Source organism: Phragmites australis, chromosome 5, assembly GCF_958298935.1.
Source record: "Phragmites australis chromosome 5, lpPhrAust1.1, whole genome shotgun sequence".
Classification (NCBI taxonomy): domain Eukaryota; kingdom Viridiplantae; phylum Streptophyta; class Magnoliopsida; order Poales; family Poaceae; genus Phragmites; species Phragmites australis.
Window position 1 is genome coordinate 9,235,608 of NC_084925.1, and position 17,358 is coordinate 9,252,965.

At 41.3% G+C, this 17,358-nt stretch overlaps 1 protein-coding gene and 1 non-coding gene across 5 annotated transcripts; both read left to right on the forward strand.

The window, feature by feature from the left end:
- Nucleotides 1–10,864: 10,864 nt before the first annotated feature.
- Nucleotides 10,865–16,712, forward strand: LOC133918702 (protein HIGH CHLOROPHYLL FLUORESCENCE PHENOTYPE 173, chloroplastic-like). 4 transcript variants are annotated; one of them, XM_062362713.1, is made up of 17 exons: nt 10,865–11,020; nt 11,433–11,654; nt 12,146–12,307; nt 12,412–12,462; nt 12,906–13,040; nt 13,138–13,161; nt 13,278–13,389; nt 13,997–14,122; nt 14,221–14,270; nt 14,533–14,691; nt 14,815–14,871; nt 14,969–15,084; nt 15,211–15,334; nt 15,556–15,669; nt 15,756–15,836; nt 15,937–16,132; nt 16,350–16,712. In XM_062362713.1, the coding sequence occupies exons 1-16, from the start codon at nt 10,955–10,957 to the stop codon at nt 16,081–16,083; spliced, it is 1,746 nt and encodes a 581-aa protein (XP_062218697.1). In that variant the 5' UTR covers nt 10,865–10,954; the 3' UTR covers nt 16,084–16,132; nt 16,350–16,712. The 4 variants fall into 4 exon arrangements, with proteins under 4 accessions (XP_062218697.1, XP_062218698.1, XP_062218699.1 ...); XM_062362715.1 differs by lacking the exon at nt 10,865–11,020 and adding an exon at nt 11,744–11,853 and having other exon boundaries at nt 11,516–11,654; XM_062362714.1 differs by lacking the exon at nt 10,865–11,020 and having other exon boundaries at nt 11,513–11,853.
- Nucleotides 11,207–11,278, forward strand: TRNAQ-CUG (transfer RNA glutamine (anticodon CUG)). The gene has a single exon. It is a non-coding gene; the product is annotated as a tRNA-Gln (tRNA).
- Nucleotides 16,713–17,358: the final 646 nt, after the last annotated feature.

Consider the following 17,358-nt stretch of genomic DNA (forward strand, 5'->3'; position numbering starts at 1 on the left):
TACGTTTTAGGGAAAGTAGGAAAACAAGGCTCTTTGCAATTTAGTTGCAACAATCGTGTGCAGTACTTTTGTAAATTTGTTTGTTAACATCTTCAGTGTGTGAATAAAATATGAAGTTCTAGTAATTCACGATTCCCCGAAAGCATAGGAAAACAGTTTAATCTTTTTCACTTCAAATTGGTATGGTCGTCAATTTAGGGAATCCTAAATGCCCTATAATAGTTCTTGCATATGTCTCCCTCCCCCCTTGTTTTTTATAATAGAAGGAACATCTATCACAGCACTAGCATAACAAACTAGACATACCAAGGAGCTCTGTGACTATATATGGTGATAATAAGATGTCCCAGACAGTGTTACCTGGACATCCGTGTCCAAATTTATTTACCGAATCGAACACCCTGAGTCCGAGTCGGATTCAGACACCCGTGTCGAATTCCGAGTTATATTTCGCGTGTCCAAATTTTTTTTGCTGAATCGGACACCCTAATCCGAGTCGGATTCCGACACCCGTGTCCGTGTCCGTGTCCAGGTAACACTGGTCCCAGAACGTCCCATCACGGCAAGAAAATGGTTGAATCATGTCGAGGCATACCATCATTTGTCCATCAATCCTATTGCTCAATTTATCTTTGTGCAAAGCAAGAATAGGGTGATCCTAGCACCACATTGCAATTCGCCAGCATATTTGTATCATCTTCAAGGTGATGAATCCTCTAGCGATCCATGGCCAGTCAGCAAAGCGCCCAATGTAATTCTCTACAGACCACTTGGAACACCTGACACATGCGAGGACACCAATCAACCAACATGGCTTGATCGCAAAACATAAGCAACTAAGGTGGCCAGATGCCATGCCGTGCCGTGGCAATGCCAATGCGCACGCATGCCAACTCTTGCCAGGACGATATCGCTACATGGTTCCGAAACAATGTGTTTGGAAACGTGAAGGACGCGAATGCGGAAAGCGTACCGTGTCGTCATCGGACAAGAAAGCCAGGGAGTGTCCGGACACGCATTTCGTCGAACAGATGGTGGGCTGGGCCTGCCGCCGCAGCCGCCGGCTGTCGAAAGATGGAGCGACCCGTCTGGCCATCTCAAGCCCCAAGTGAGTGCCATGCGTGCGCGAACCCAGCGAGAGCCGCATTGTCTGTGTGGGCGCCAGGCGGGGCGCGTGGTTGTGGCCTTGTGGGAACGCAAGCGCTCGGCGGCGCAGCTGGTACCTGACCGATGGCTTTGAAAGGCTTGAAACTGCGAAATTCTTAGACCATCCTCAACCCTTTCTCTTCATTTCATTATCATTTCAGTCCAAAATTCCTTCCTAAAGTAATTTCCTTTTCAGACTCGTCCTATTTGATTCCTACACTCCAACAGTATTGTCTCTCCCATTCTCCTCCCCAACAGACTTCCAATATTCTATCATTTTCGCATAACTACCACGACACATACAATAGGCTGCAATACGTGGTATGTATACATTGTCAATATATTTTGTATGGGAAGAAGAATAGTTTATGCGCCTCCAATTCAAATCCCCTCCGCCACCAATTTTTTATACCACTCCCTTCTCTATTTCGTCTTTTTCCTAAATGCACATATCAAAGTAGTATGCACGCTACCCATTTCATGGCCCGAAGCACACATCAACGGACCCCGATCCTCTGTAGTGGAGAAGGCAATGCATTTTATTGTAGCATCTGATCTGATCCGTTGGTTTTTGATTTGACGGTTGAGAAGGGATCCTAATGCATTTTATCGTAGCCCTATGCAGTTGCTAGTTGCAACTGCAGAGGATCCCGATCGCACATCAACCATCAATACTCATTGTGGGCATAAATCTTCTCGTGGAAGAAAGGAACCACATGCATGGTGCCTTTGTTGTCACGATTCTTCCCGTGGAAGATTGCATGCGAAGCAAAGCGCGGGTAGCTTGCTCGAGAAGACTGTCATGACTATAAAATAGGTTTGCTGCCAAAGTAGAGAGGGACAATTGCCTCCATAGTTCACTTCTAGACAATGAGCTTGTATACATTTGGAGATCTGTTCATGTCGTTCTCATCAGACTCGAGCAACGATGAGGACGAATTGATGTTGCTGATCGCCATGGAGGAGGAAGAGCTTGTTGCCCAAGGTCGCATGTGTCACTGGGGCTCCATGCTAGGACATGCAGTCGTAGACCGTGGGCACCAGGAAGGTGCTGCGAGGCCATTTCGGGACTACTTCTCCGACGTCCCAGTGTATGGTGACACATTTATAGCTTTTGATGAGTACTAACGTCCAGTCACCCTCTAAGATTTCAGATGAGTCGACCATTGTTCTTGAGGATTATCGTTGCTATGGAGCATCACGACCCATGGTTTCGGCAGAAGAGGGATGCCACAGGGAAGCTGAGGCTTAGCCCCCTTCGCGATGCTTGCCTTGACAAAATTTGTTGAAGCTATTGTCTTCCTTTTCTCCGAGCAGTACCTTCGCGCTCCCACTGCGGATGATACTGCTCGACTGTTAGCCATTGGCGAGCAGAGAGGGTTCCCCGGGATGCTAGGGAGCATCGACTGCATGCAATGGGTTTGGAAAAGTTACCCGAAAGCGTGGCATGACACATATACTGGTCATACGTGCAAACCCTCGATAGTTTTGGAGGCGGTTGCGTTGTGCAATCTATGGATATGGCATGCTTTCTTTAGAATGTCCGGTAGTTTGAATGACATAAATATTTTGTATCACTCTAACATTTTCAGCAAGCTTACGGACGAGACTGCGCCTTCTGTGTCATACACTATTAATGGTAACGCGTATGATATGGGCTATTACCTAGGCGATAGAATTTACCCCGAATGGGTGACAATTGTGAAGGCAATTTCAGCACCAAGAGGGAACAAGGGCATGCATTTCTCAGCCATCCAAGCATCAATCCGGAAAGATGTTGAACACACATTTAGCGTCATGCAGGCGAGGTTCGACATCATTCGCGGACCAGGGAGAATTTGGAATGAAACCACACTGCACAACATTATGACCGTATGTATTGTAATGTACAACATGATAATCGAGGACGAGAGGGGCAGCTCCGATCAGGAGGATGTGTGACTATATGGGTGAGAAAGTGACAGTGGGTCGTGATCCAGACCAAGCTGTCCTCCAGTACATAGAAGTAACTCAAGCAATCAGGAACCGGGCATTGCACCACCAGTTGCGTGATGATCTCGTGGAGCACCTATGGAGTATTCATGGAGCATAGTAGAACAGTCATCACGTTTCATCTACTGCATGCGTCGTTGTTGGAATGTGAGTTCCTCGTAATGTAATGTAATGTAATGTTCGTTTATGTTATGCCAGTTAGAATGGTAGTCATCGTAATGTAACATATTGTGAGTTTTAGTTCTGTCTAATGCAATCTCAGTCCTCGTAATGTAAAGTAATGTGAGTTTTAGTTATGTCAATAGCAATGTGAGTCATTTGTTACAACAGTCTGATCACCGAAATAGCATAACCATCAGTAAGTAAAGCAAGCGGAATGGAAAATGAAAGGTAAGCAACAGTAGTTTTTGCGGTACAAAAGTGTCAAATGGTGGTACCCTGACATTATGCAGAAAATGGAAGTCCTAACATTCAGCATGTCCATACACCGACGGACTTTGCAACTCACACTAGCATGTCCATACACCGAAATTATTACAAAGTAGTAGACAGTGAAATGACTTATTGAAAATCCGGAAAATGCACCTTGCGAAATGGCATAATGAACGTGCATCTACGGATTCAGTTCGGCGTTGTTCCATCGCACCAATATCGTCTCCTGCCTCTTCTTGTAGTACTCTCTCAGCGGACCACTCACAATGTTCAAGTTAACCTTCATTATACGCTTGTCCTGATCATTTACTCGGACGGATGCCTCCAGACGCATTATCGAAATCTGCTCCTTCTTTAACTCCATCATAACCTTCTTGGTTTCATTGAGCTCTGCAAGTTGGATGGCATACATCCCACTCGACACGGTAGGCATAGACGTACTAGATGGTGAACCCCGAGCACATGCCGCTTTAGCTGCCTGCCTTCCCATTGGCCTCAGAATACCCGTAGATGCATTCGATGTTGTGTTGTGAGGCACCTCAGTGCATGCTGCTGGGGTGGTATGTGATTCGGCTCCCTCTTGCATCTTTTGCGCCTTTGCGGCCTCGTGCGCATACCACTTGGGGTGGTCAGCAAGCATAATCCAGCAGTGCGTGTGTGCAAAAGGCTTCCTCAATCCCCTTATACGCCGTGCACGCTCGAGCCATCTGCAAGACAAGGAAAACATGAGTGAGTTCAAATTGTATTATGAGGCCTTTGTAACTGAACAAATTTTTTGCTTACTGAACTAGAATGCAACTGAACAAATATAACATAGATATGCTAATCTAAACTGAATAGAGAGCTTGTTGTAACAAAGAAAGTAATCTGATCTTTCCTAACAACCGAAGAAAACACAAAAGTCATAAAAAATATATAGTTGTGGAACCTTTACAGCTTTGGTTCATCATATATCTTCAGAAAACACATGTTACTTTACAGAACCTACATGGCATTGGCTCAAAGAGTTCATATCGGAGGCTTAAACCCACACATGTGTATGATCAAAGCAAGTTATCTGCATACATTAACACAAACTTGGATAGATGTTATAGTATTTGGTCATGGATAGGGTTCCTAGTGGGGCTAGTTGGCAAGCAGGCGTGGGTTGTGGAAATAGGCAGCTGAAATGGACTCAGATGTTTGTGATTTTCCAAACTAAAGAGCTCTGCTTAACATTGAAGATAAAAGGGGAAAATGCAACCCGCCCCCCCACCAAAGTCACTTGGATTTTGACTTCCCCCCAAAAGTTGTTTTGTTGCAAAAAAAAAACCCCCAAAAATTTGATTTTATTGCAAACCCCCCCCCCCCCAAAATTCAAAAAAAAAATCACAAAAAATTCTAAAACAAACTAGAGACAATTCTAAGACCTTATGTGAATTTTTTTTTTAAAAATAATATCCTTTGCATCATATTTCATGGAGAGGAAGTTTGGAATAAAAAAGAAAAATGTGCAACTCATTTATTAACTCATGTTATTTTAACTTTGTCTTGTCTACCATTATTTTTCCTACACAAATAATTTTTTAAGTAAACTAATAAAAGTGGTTTCACTAATTTTGGAGGTGTTATGAATTAGTTATGAATTAATCTATCTGCAACATATTTACTCAATCATGCACGTTACAATAACTAATTTAAAATTTCATGTATTTTTAGAAGGTAGAGGATCATGTAAGAAGACTAAAAAATTAGTTTCATGATTTTTGGATAAGTAAATAATTAACTATGCATTTAACTCGAATTAATAAATGAGCTGCACATTTTTCTTTTTTTTCAAACTTACTCTCCATGAAATATCATGCAAAGGATATTATTTTTGAAAACAAATTTCACAAAAGGTCTTATAACTGTCTCTAGTTTTTTTTAGAATTTTTTGTGATTTTGTTTAAAGTTTTTTGAATTTTTAGAGGTGTTTTTGCAACAAAATCAAACCTTTAGGGGTTTTTTTTTTTGCAACAAAACAACTTTTGGGGAAAAGTTAAAATCCAAGTGACTTTTTTGGGGGGGGGGGGGGTTGCATTTTTCCCAAGATAAAATGTTTGAGTTGCCATTCTTATTCCAAGCCTTCTGATTGCCGGCCACTAAATATGCACATTTCTTAGAACAAGCTAATTACTATGAATTCACATATGAAAACATGTGCAAAGCATCAGCTAAGTGAAATCATTTGGAGAGGTATTAGGAATAGCAATAGGTTTTCAAGGAACAAAAAAGAGGATAAATACATATGCCGAAACTGACCTCATCGCATCGTATACTGCAAGGGCTTCTGTCTCACAACCTAATTTCTCCCGATTCAAGGAACTAATTGTATAGAAGTATGATGCATTCAGAGACTAAGTAATGATAATGCTTCTATGACTGCCATGCATGCAAACAAACTGTAAAAGACATATGAATGAGCTTTCTGTGTTCATATCCTAAGGGCCTTATCAGAACAAAAAGAAACCACAAATGTCACCTTTTACACTTACACAGATACTCATAATCAGTACAACAAACCACTTTGCATCTAATATAGCTTCTAACAATCCTTTGCAAGCACTAAGTACATGATATCTTGTCCTTGAAGCAGGCCAAACATATAGATTCACATCCAGTGCTACGAAATGCCTCTTACCTTCCTTTCTCATTGCCTAATCTGCTATGCAAATTTTTTCTGTAGTATAAAATACTATCTAACAGATATTATGAGCAAATAATTATTTGTATTAGATATTATGAAAGAATAGCTAGCAGATATAACAATGAAATGGTTCACAGTTTGCTTCAGAGGAGGCTCAGTGATGCTGCATGCATATGTATCTCAGGACAGTGATAACACATCTTGTGGAAACAGGTTTTATGAGCATACCTTGTCATGCTCGTTGGTCCCGCTAGGATTGAGCTGCTCCACCTTTCTCATGAGCACCACAAACTTGCTAACTGCGTTCGTGATGAGTTTCATGTGGTTTATCAAAGCCTTGTCGTACCTTGGCAGCATAGATGCCTTTCTATACATGTTGAAGTAGTTGGCAATCCCCAGTACGTCTCATTGGTCTAATCATTTCCTACTACATGATCTTGGCTCATGTTCAACCATGCGGACACAAACAATTCGTCCTCGTCGTGTGTCCACTTTATTCAGTCCATCTTCGACGCCACCTTCTTCTTCCTCTTGGAGGTGGTCACCTTCTTCATTCCCGTGTCATCGCTACCCAAGCTGAACTCACCAAGTGCCACATCGGGTAAGGGTTCCAAGCCATGAGTTTTCGCACCCAGGAAGTGGCCCATCTCCACCGTAGATGGAACAGTGGATGGCCCCCTGCATCGGCAGCCCTGACCGTGTCATCCACTGCAGTCCATCGTGAAGAAAATTCTCGTAAAAGGGATCCATGGAGCACCTGCACATAACAAGAAACAAAACGTGAATTTTCAACCAAAAATTAATATATGTACCACCTGGTTGCCTCTCATTCAGACAATCCATAAACTGTAAATGGACTTATATAAGCTGAGAAAAATCCACACTTTAGTATGTTATTCTAATTTCTACATCAGAAACTAAAATGAATTGCATTTGTAACCAGGTGAGGTAACTTTTGGTAGGATATATAAGCTGAAACTGTAGAGTAAGCATGCCCTGAGAGGATGAAATGGTCGCAAGGACAAGCCTAATAATGTTCAGAAAAGGTCCATCAGAGCCACTGTTGTACTGCACAAAAGTTCAATTTCATTTTATTAACAACAAGGCATGCAATGTGCTTACTGTCTACCTCTAGTTCACACAATCCACTGTTTATTCCATAGGAAAAACTGAAACAAGATATGCTACAAGACTACTTCATAGCACTCAATGTGCCACTACTTCAGCTAGTTCCCCAAATCTGCAAATGCAAGAAGGCAAAATATCCCCACAGTACTCAATCTACCAATGCAAGACCACTTCTCAGTATACAATCAGCCATTGATTTAAGCCATTCACAAAGATAAATGAATCCTTGTTCTTATCATGGCCTACATGCTCACTAACATTAGGTTCAAACCTCCTCATAACAGAAAGCAGTACATGTGCTTCAAGTCTGCAGTACAGGTGCACATAAACCTCAAAACAACATCAAGAACTGACAAAGATCATTACACTTCACACAACATTACAACAATAACATTATGTCAAAGGTCATAACATTAATAGCATGACGAGGGATATGTCTTAAGCAACAACAAATATATCACAGGGGAGTACTGGAGCACAAGACCACGAACTAGATATAAACGTAATACTACAGGGGACCGGCTACCTTGACTACACTAATTCCGAACAATCAATTTACAAACACTTCCCGACTATAACCTCCACGAATGATCGGATTCAATGGACATTCCATCATTCGAATCAGCACACAGTTCGTGATCCGAGCTCACATCAGCTGGAAGGATATCGTCATCATCAATGTTCTTGGATCCTGATGCTTCCTCTCCCACTGCCACGATGCTATTATCTGCTAAACGAATAGGGTTCTACACGACATCGCCACTCAGAGCATCCTCAACTTGGAACATGAGCTGCTCCAAATCCACCGCAATGGTGCCGATCTCCAGAAGTGCTATGTTCAGATCCACGGCAGCAGGGGTGCTGTCCGAACTCAAGTTGTCGTTAGTCACCTTCTTCAATGCACCAGCCGTTTCCTGCACATGGTCTTGCATCTTCGACATGACACAAGCTAGCGATGCAATGTCCATCTGCAAGAACGACGCAAGCACATCAGTGATGTCGCAATGTGCCACAGAATGCACAGACTCAATCAACAACCGTACAATTACATCAATAGATAACCAGATGCTAAGATTCAATGGCTGCAGCAAACACACTATAAAAATCTGCCTTACAGGTTCACCACAAAATCATACAACTGCAACAATCACACTTGCAAGTTCCAAAGTAGCAGAACTTAGTGCTCACTATATTGACTTTTGAGTGATCATTCTATCTGCATCTATGGATGCAGTTTTTGTGCATTCACTTACAAATTCAATGAAAGGAAACAACACCAATGCCTGCATTTTACCAGAAACTCATCCATTTTCAAGCCCTACATTCGATCTGGATGCATAATTTCCCTTAATCTACTAAATTTATAAATAAAATTAATTTTTGTTCCATTTTGGCAACTAAAATGTTCCATTTTCGTCCTGACTCAATGGATCTGGAAGCAAATCTTCATCGCCTACGCTCAATCTCACAGAGAATGGCTGCCTGCGCACCCAGGGGAGCTTGGGAACGTGCTCGCGCTGCAGCACCTACACCTGCTCCGCCTTCTACCTCCACAACTCCCATCGGAACCCTCCCCTCCCACCACCGGCGGAGCCCCCCACCACACGGTACTACCACAACATTCACATATCCGAAATGATTTGGGGGAGATTGTTCTGTACCTCCCGTTGCTGCTCCTCCTCGCCTCCGTGTCGCCTCCGGTGACGGTGCCGCTTCCCTCCACACGTCCACACGGATGAAGCCTCTGGGATCCCCTCTCCATCTCCGCTAACCTTCCTCTGCCCTTGCGTGCGTCACAGTCGTCACCCCTCGCTTCCTCCTCTTCCGCCTAAGCGCACGACCTCAACGACCACCACTTGCCCGCTCAGCGTCTCCGCGAAGGGATTGGAGAGAGGTTCCCAGGGGCGTGGGACCCTCTCTCCTTTCCCGTCGTGCGCCGACCCTTGAGGGGAAGGCGTTGGAGTCCTCTGGCCATTCTCGTCTCACTCGTTTTCCCATCGCAAGGGGAACCGGTGCTGCGAGGGGAACGCGTTGGAGATGGTCTTACTATGCAATCTTATCTAAATTTTTTCTTAGTATTTTTTCTTAATATTTTTAAGAAGAATTTGTTCTCAAAAGTTTTTTGTCAAACTTTTCTGTTAATTTTTTCTCAAAACTTTTGAACTCAACTTTTCTCATTAACTTATTCTCAAAACTTTTTGAGTCAAACTTATGAGAAAAAAGTTTCTAAAAAAAAGGGAAAGAGGGGCTGTCGAAAGGAGACGCGAGTTACATGCTAGCGTATGTACACGAGTTACCTGCTAGCACATGCGTCTATTGGCGGGGTCCTTAAAACCGTGACAGTTAAAATACACAATAACATATTTAAATTCGACCAAAATATGTGTAAATTTATCGTAAAAAATTAGAATTATATATATATATATATATATAGTAATGTTGCTAAAAAATAATAGACAATGTTGCTTGCCAGAGATCATATCAATACCTTAATAGCTTGTTTGGTTGCCTGCTCGAGCGCTGGCCTGACCTGCGCGTGTAGGCCAACGGTGTTTGGTTGGTTGGATGGTCGAACGGCCCTGTCCCAACAGATGCTAAAACACTGCGCGGTACTGGCTGGTGGGAAACGGATTTTGAATTTGTTTCTTCTAAGCTATGCTGCAACAATGATGATATTAGCCTATAATTAGTGATTATTAATTTATATTAATATATTTTAAATTGGATTAAGGCTTTATATGATAAAATAAGTATTATAGAGTGTATTTATATAAAATAAATATCGTATGAACACTTATTTTTTATTTTAATCTCATACTATATATATACTTATACGGATAACTAAATATAATCTTTTCTAAGTCAGACTTAGTACGTACAACTAATTAAATAAATCACACTACATGTATATAGCCCAATTTAAATGAGCCTAGCTCACTGAATACGAGGCAGGCTGTTTAAACGAAGTAGAATGATAGAATATGTTTGATTTCCCCCCTCTACTCATCGACATTCTTGTTCAGGTTTATTGGCACATTTGTGATGCACCATAGTTTTCTTGAACTATGTTTTAATCGTCGTAATATCTTCACTTATTTCTAATGCAGTATAAGGATGACCATGATCGAGAAGCTGCGCTGGTCAGTGTGCGTAATTGCGCCCGCGCCCCCTGCGTTCGAGCCCCTCGAACAAAAGATGACCATGGTCATTCCTGCCATGCAGTTACGCTGCTGAGTACTAAGTGACAGGCTATTTGTATAGTGGAGATCGAGATTTAGTTTTAAGTAGAATCAAATTAGCCACCGCTTACAATCATTTGAGGCATAATTAGCTGAGTTGCCTTTCCTACGAACTGCTCACCACAGCTGTGATCAAACGGTGGATGCCTTCCACGGAGCACTAATCTCAAGGTAGCATCGGACGATCTTCGCGCGGGCACGCAACCCGACCACGGGAATTTGTGTGGCCGCGCGCCGCCTCGTGTGGAGAACTCTGCTTCCACCACTCTCCAGCAGCATCGCCTTCGTCCCGCCAATGGCGTGGTGAAACGCGTCCCAAGTCGTCTCGCTCGTCCGGGAAGGGTAGAAGATGAGCCGCTCCTCCTCCTGCGGCGGCTGCGTCTCTTCCCCTCCGGTGGTGCTCGGCCACCCGCGGGTGAGCGCGCCGGTGCCCTCCTCCTCCTCGTCCCTAGCTCATTCCTGTCCGCTCCGCTGCTTCAGAGCGAACGGATCCATCTCCCAGCGTCGTGTTCGTGTAAATCTTCGGTGTCGAATCGAGAACCCGTAACTAGAAAGTTAGCTTTCTGTTTTTAAGAGTTGATTAGGGCTCAGTGGCATCACAGGTCCCATGGTCTAGCGGTTAGGACATTGGACTCTGAATCCAGTAACCCGAGTTCAAATCTCGGTGGGACCTTTTTTATTTTAAATTTTTTCTCTACAAATTTGCTGAATTCTGCTAGTCTAGCTCACCATTGCTACATTGAAATCAGTAATTCTAATTCCTACTAAGATTAAGTGTGAAATCCTTATAACGTGGTAAGTGATTTATTTCTTTTTTTTGTCATCAGGGGGGATTCACCGCTAGCTGCTCCGCCAACGCAAGAACAAATCAGAAGGCGCTTTTCCTGGGTTCAAAACAGCTCCCATTGATCACATACAGCCCATTAAGACTTGCGTCTTCGCGGTTGTCGCGGAGAGAGATAATGGCTTTTGTGGGACAGCAATCTTGGGACATCGGCAGATTTGTCAAGACTTTGTACTTCTTCAACGGGCCTCCAAACCCTCTCATGGTTTTGTCACTAACTTTTGAATTTTCTGTTTTTTTGTTGTCTTACCTTCAGTTTGGGATATGATGTTGTTATGATCCTTGGATCATTAGGGGATAAACATCCGCCGTGAGGATAATCGGACGGCATCGGATAGAGGGGAGAGAGATTACACTATAGATTGAAGAGCCTTAGAATAATCCTTCTTTGCTTGATTACAATGGTATGTGGCTGCACTTTTATATAGAGAGGGGAAATTACAATCCTAAATCAATTCTAACTCCTAACTTATCTCTTGCCAAACTTATCTCTAAGTAGTTCTAATACAACCTGACTTTTAACTTATCTTCTAACAAACTTATCTCTAAACAAATCAACTTGAATCCTAACATACCAAACTTATCTCCTACTTAAAAAGGTAAGATTTATCTCTTGCTACTGCTATGGTGATCCTTGGGCCTACATGAGCGGTCGGCTGGCCGCCATGACAATGTGTTGATGCTTTTTATTTGTAGATTGTAGAATCTATCATTAGCAGTTTCGCTAGCCCTGCTTCTAGTGAAGTGCCGAAGAAAATGGAAACATCTGATGTGGTGCTGGTCACTGGAGCGATCGGTGGTGTTGGGCGATGGGTGGTCGATATCTTGCGTAAGAAGGGATTGCCTGTTCGAGTATTGGTATTGTACTGTCAACCATATTTCATTTTGGCTTTTGACATTTTCTGTTTGTTACGCAACAGTTGCTCTAGTCCTTATGACATTTATCCCATTTTTGAGTTCAGGCTAGAAATGAAGATAAGGCAAGGAGCATGTTGGGGCCGGACATAGACTTGGTAGGCCCACTTATTTAGTTGAATTTTGGTTCATGCTGTGCTGTGGGGTTTAGTTTCAATGAACTGCACTTCTGCACCTGCTTCGAAGTAACCAAGCGAAATCTTGAATTGTCATAGCTACTGAGGATTAGCAACCCAATGGCATTACTTGATACTGATCAGCAGTTGCATTGCTTGGCGTAGACATCGCTGTTGCATGTTTTCAAACCTGTTTGTTGGCAGAAAAGGAAACTATGGAATTGTATAGTCATACATGACAACTAAAATTTGAGTACATTTTCCTGGCATTTATTTGAAGGTGAATATAAATGAATGTGCAGTAGCTTCTGAACTCACTGCCTATGGTTCATGTTGTTATTGATATGACGATAAATACTCACCTGCAAAGAATAATGTCATCCAAAATTACATATTTAGAGTTACTTTCTTACTGCTGCTTTCAGATAATAGGTGATGTTACGAAGGAAGATACACTTGATCCTAAGCTCTTCAAAGGGATCAATAAAGTAGTCAATGCAGTTTCTGTCATAGTAGGGCCAAAGGAAGGTGATACATCAGACAGGCAGACGTATAAACAAGTACGTCATATGCCTAATACTCTATGAGAAGTGAAAAATTTATGCATTCTACCATCCAGCTACAATGCTGTGACACTTCAGTCTCGTATTCATGCAGGGCATCAAGTTTTTTGAACCTGAGGTAGCGTTTCGAAACATCTTCTCATGTATAATAAGTAGCACTTGGTTCTTCTAAAAAAAGTAAGTTTTGCTATATGAGACCCCCAAGTTCACTACATTATATGTTTTCCTAATCAGATCAAGGGACCTTCGCCTGAAATGGTAGAGTATGTCGGAATGCAAAACTTGATTAACGCCATAAAGAATAGTGTTGGACTGAGTGAAGGAAAATTGCCTTTTGGGCTCAAAGGTATACCTCTCATTGCTTGAGAAAATTAAAGATCTCCATTCAACTCATTGTCATATATGAAGTCTGGCACTACTATGTTCGCTGGGCCCTCCTTAGTGCCACAAAAGTCACAGTTAGTACAAAAAATGCCAGCGAGTGTGCCACTAACATGTGGGTCTAGGACCACATAATACTATTCCCATATGCATGTGTAATCGATCATTTGGCTATCATTGCATAGCATAGTACTAATCAATCCTTTTGATATAAAAGCTGAAAGAAATCCATTTTTTTGGTAATTATGATGGTTATACTCCATCCGGTCATAAATACTTTGACGCTTTGATCAATATCTGATCAAACTTTGAAAACTTTAACCGTCAATAGCTTCCAAGATATTTAGTTTGGAAACATAAAAATCATACATGTAGATTTGTCTTGAAAAATACTTCCACACAATTATAGTTTTATTAGATATTATAACTATATTCTAATAGAAAATAGTGGTCAAAGTTGTACGTCGAAGACCGTAAAAAATCAAAAAAGTCATGTATTTTTGACTGGAGGGAGTACCTTACATCGATGTGTTTGTTTACTTTTATAGTATAACATGCTCATTTTTATGTAGGCAACTTATCTGGAAAGATCGTGTGGGGTGCACTTGATGACGTTGTAATGGGTGGCGTTAGTGAAAGTACATTCCAAATCCTACCAACAGGAAGTGAAACTGGTGGAACAACTGGATTGTTCAAAGGTAATTTTATTTTTATTCCTTTAAACCTTGTATATGAGATGTTGCAGTTGCTTGAAATGTCTCTAATCTAAGCTGACCTGTGCATGTTCTCCATCTAGGTATTGTTTCTACTTCAAATAACGGTGGGTTTACTAGTATAAGGACAAAGGTAATTACTTCCATATATTCTGAGAAATGAAAATCACTGCTATACATATAATTGTTATTTTTGTGCTATGTTATTTGAACTAATCAGTTATATCCCACAATCTTTCGTGTAAATAAATGAAAGTTCTTTTCTTGCGCTATAAGGAAGTTCAAACACTGCAGACACTCAACAATTCTATAACTTTATTAAGGTTTTTATTTCTCAGTGATTCTATTTATAGTGCTGTTTTATTGTTAACAGTAATATTTTATTCGGATTGCAGAATTTTACTGTGCCAGAGGACCTCTCAGCATATGATGGTATTGAATTACGAGTTAAAGGTGATGGGCGACGGTATAAACTCATTATACAGACTAGCGTTGAATGGGACGCTGTTGGCTATACGGCAAGCTTTGACACCACTAAGGGTGAATGGCAAAGTGTATGTCATATCATGTTGTAAATATCTTCATTGCTTGTTTCAGTGACTTAGAGCTATGTTCTTATTCCTGTATCAGGTTAGAATACCTTTCTCTTCTCTGAAACCTGTATTCCGTGCTCGTAGCCTCGTACTATGACTGATGCTCCACCCTTCGATGCAAGCAACATCACTTCACTACAGGTATCCCTTTTTTATTTTGTAAACTTTTGAGGACTTACTAAACATTTGTCTAAAATTGATGTGATAATTTTGTAGCTTATGTTTAGCAATTTTGTAGCTTATGTTTAGCAAGTTTGAATACGACGGAAAGCTCAACCCAACATTTATTGAAGGTCCATTCGAGCTTCCTTTTTCGAGTATTAGAGCATACATAAACGAGCCAATCACTCCAAGGTTTGTCTATCTACTAGTTTTCAGGAGATGACATCAGTACAACAGAATAAATATAGCCACTCCATTTTTCAGTTTCTTTTTGGAACTCATCAGGACTGAATGAAAACTTGTTTGTCTTATATGCAGGTTTGTTCATGTGAGTTCTGCAGGGGTTACAAGACCTGAAAGACTGGGGTTAGATTTAAGCAAACAACCTCCTGCTGTCCGCTTGAACAAAGAGCTTGGCTCCATTTTAACTTATAAGTTGAAGGCATGCTCACTGTCTTAAAATCGTAATTATAAAAGTTGAAGCCCTTTTTATTTCCCTGACACATCACATTCTACATAGTTTTTGTTGCTGCAAATAAACCATGCATATGCCTGTAACAACTTCAGATGTAGACCAAGCAACTGTGTTGCGCATGTTGCAAAGGATGTCTATCATGTTGTCTACCTTGCAACTCTTATATAACGTCTGAGTTTGCCTTTCAGGGAGAGGATTTAATTCGGGAAAATGGTATTCCCTACACTATTGTGCGGCCATGCGCATTGACTGAGGAACCAGCTGGAGCCGATCTCATATTCGACCAGGGGGATAATATCACAGTATGTATAGGAAGCTTCTTCATCATGAGATCCAATGAGCTCTTTTTTTCCATGATCAATTTAATAAATTTCTCGCAATATCTCAGGGAAAGATATCAAGGGAAGAAGTTGCCCGCATTTGTGTAGCAGCTCTGGCAAGTCCAAATGCAGTGGGGAAGACTTTCGAGGTTAAAACTATGTAACTTGTTTGCAAGACTATTAGGACAGAACTTATTGTCATTTATCTATCATTGGGAGAAAGCTAATGGATGTAATTCTTATAATTAGGTCAAGAGCACTGTTCCATTCAGCGAACCATATGTAATCGATCCTTCAAATCCCCCTCCTGAAAAGGACTACAAAGTGTACTTCAAAGACCTCAAAGAAGGCATCACGGGTAAAGAGGCACTAGAAGCAACGCCTGCTCAAGTCTGAAGAATATACTGAATGAAGAATGCCATCTGCTTTGGTAAATCCTGACATGGTAATCCTCCACTATTTAAGTATTAATCTGACCATTAGTAATATATGTGACGTTATAATGCTTAATTTCACTGTCCAAACTCAGACCAATAAATTTTCCCAAAACTAGCAGCGCGTCCTGAAGCTTAACTGAAACTTGCAACTCGTTATTTATACAGTGTCAATATCTGTAGCGTTTGATGATTTGTGCTATAACCCTGATGTTGCATTCTTTGCAGCCATGGTGATTTTAATACCAAAGGGGAGATCCTTTCTGAAAATCGATGGAAATGCTTTCAATATGTAATGTAAAATGAGCAAGCAGTGGCTATATCCTCTGAAGTTTGCGTTATCTTTTACCTTATTATGCACATATATGAGGAGAAATGAAGTCACATAGAACTGCAGATGAAATCTGGATGTAGATCTAGGATATGAAATCAGTATAGAGCAGATCATATGTCTGTATTTTTCATGATTATTATTTTTTGCTCTTCTTTTGACTGGATTTTGTGGTGTATGTAGTGTACCTAGATAGACCATTTTGTAAAGTCAGATAAATCACCGGAGCCTAGAAAAGATAGTTTTGCAAGTCCTATTTATTTTGTGATATTGTTTCAGATGATAACATTTCTGCATGATCTGCTGTGCAACTTGCCACTGAGAAATAAGAAGATGATTTTATCAACAGAAATAAAAAAAGAAAATGGAAACAGAGTATATTCTTATGAGCCCAGAAATTTGCAGTTACAACACTACATTCATGTATTTTACGTACTTATCAGGAATTTTAGCAAACTGCAAATCAGTGGACACACCGCTACATACATGCCCACAAGTATCCTACTATCTTTACATTTCCCAGTACAAAGTAATTTTCTTCCAAAAAAGTACATTTGTTTTCCCAAATTGAAGTACATAATAGTTACATGAACAGATGCCCCTAAACTGCCGAAGAGTTCATGATCCCACTGCCTACTCAACACGCTGCATGCCTGCATGTCACCAACGCAGAACACCTTCATCAGAAAACAGCAAGAACAGTCAGCAGACGCAGGTCTCTGCCCTCTGGCCATATTCTTCAGAGTTCACCATACAAACCTTCCTCCTCCATCTCAGGTGGCGCCTCCCTCCCGCTGAGATGCCTTCTCAGTGAGCCTAGTTTATTGTTCTACTTTTGTATGGATGTCCGGCCTTTAGGCGGTTTTTTCCATACCTTCGAAACCCGGTCCGCAAAACCCTCATGAC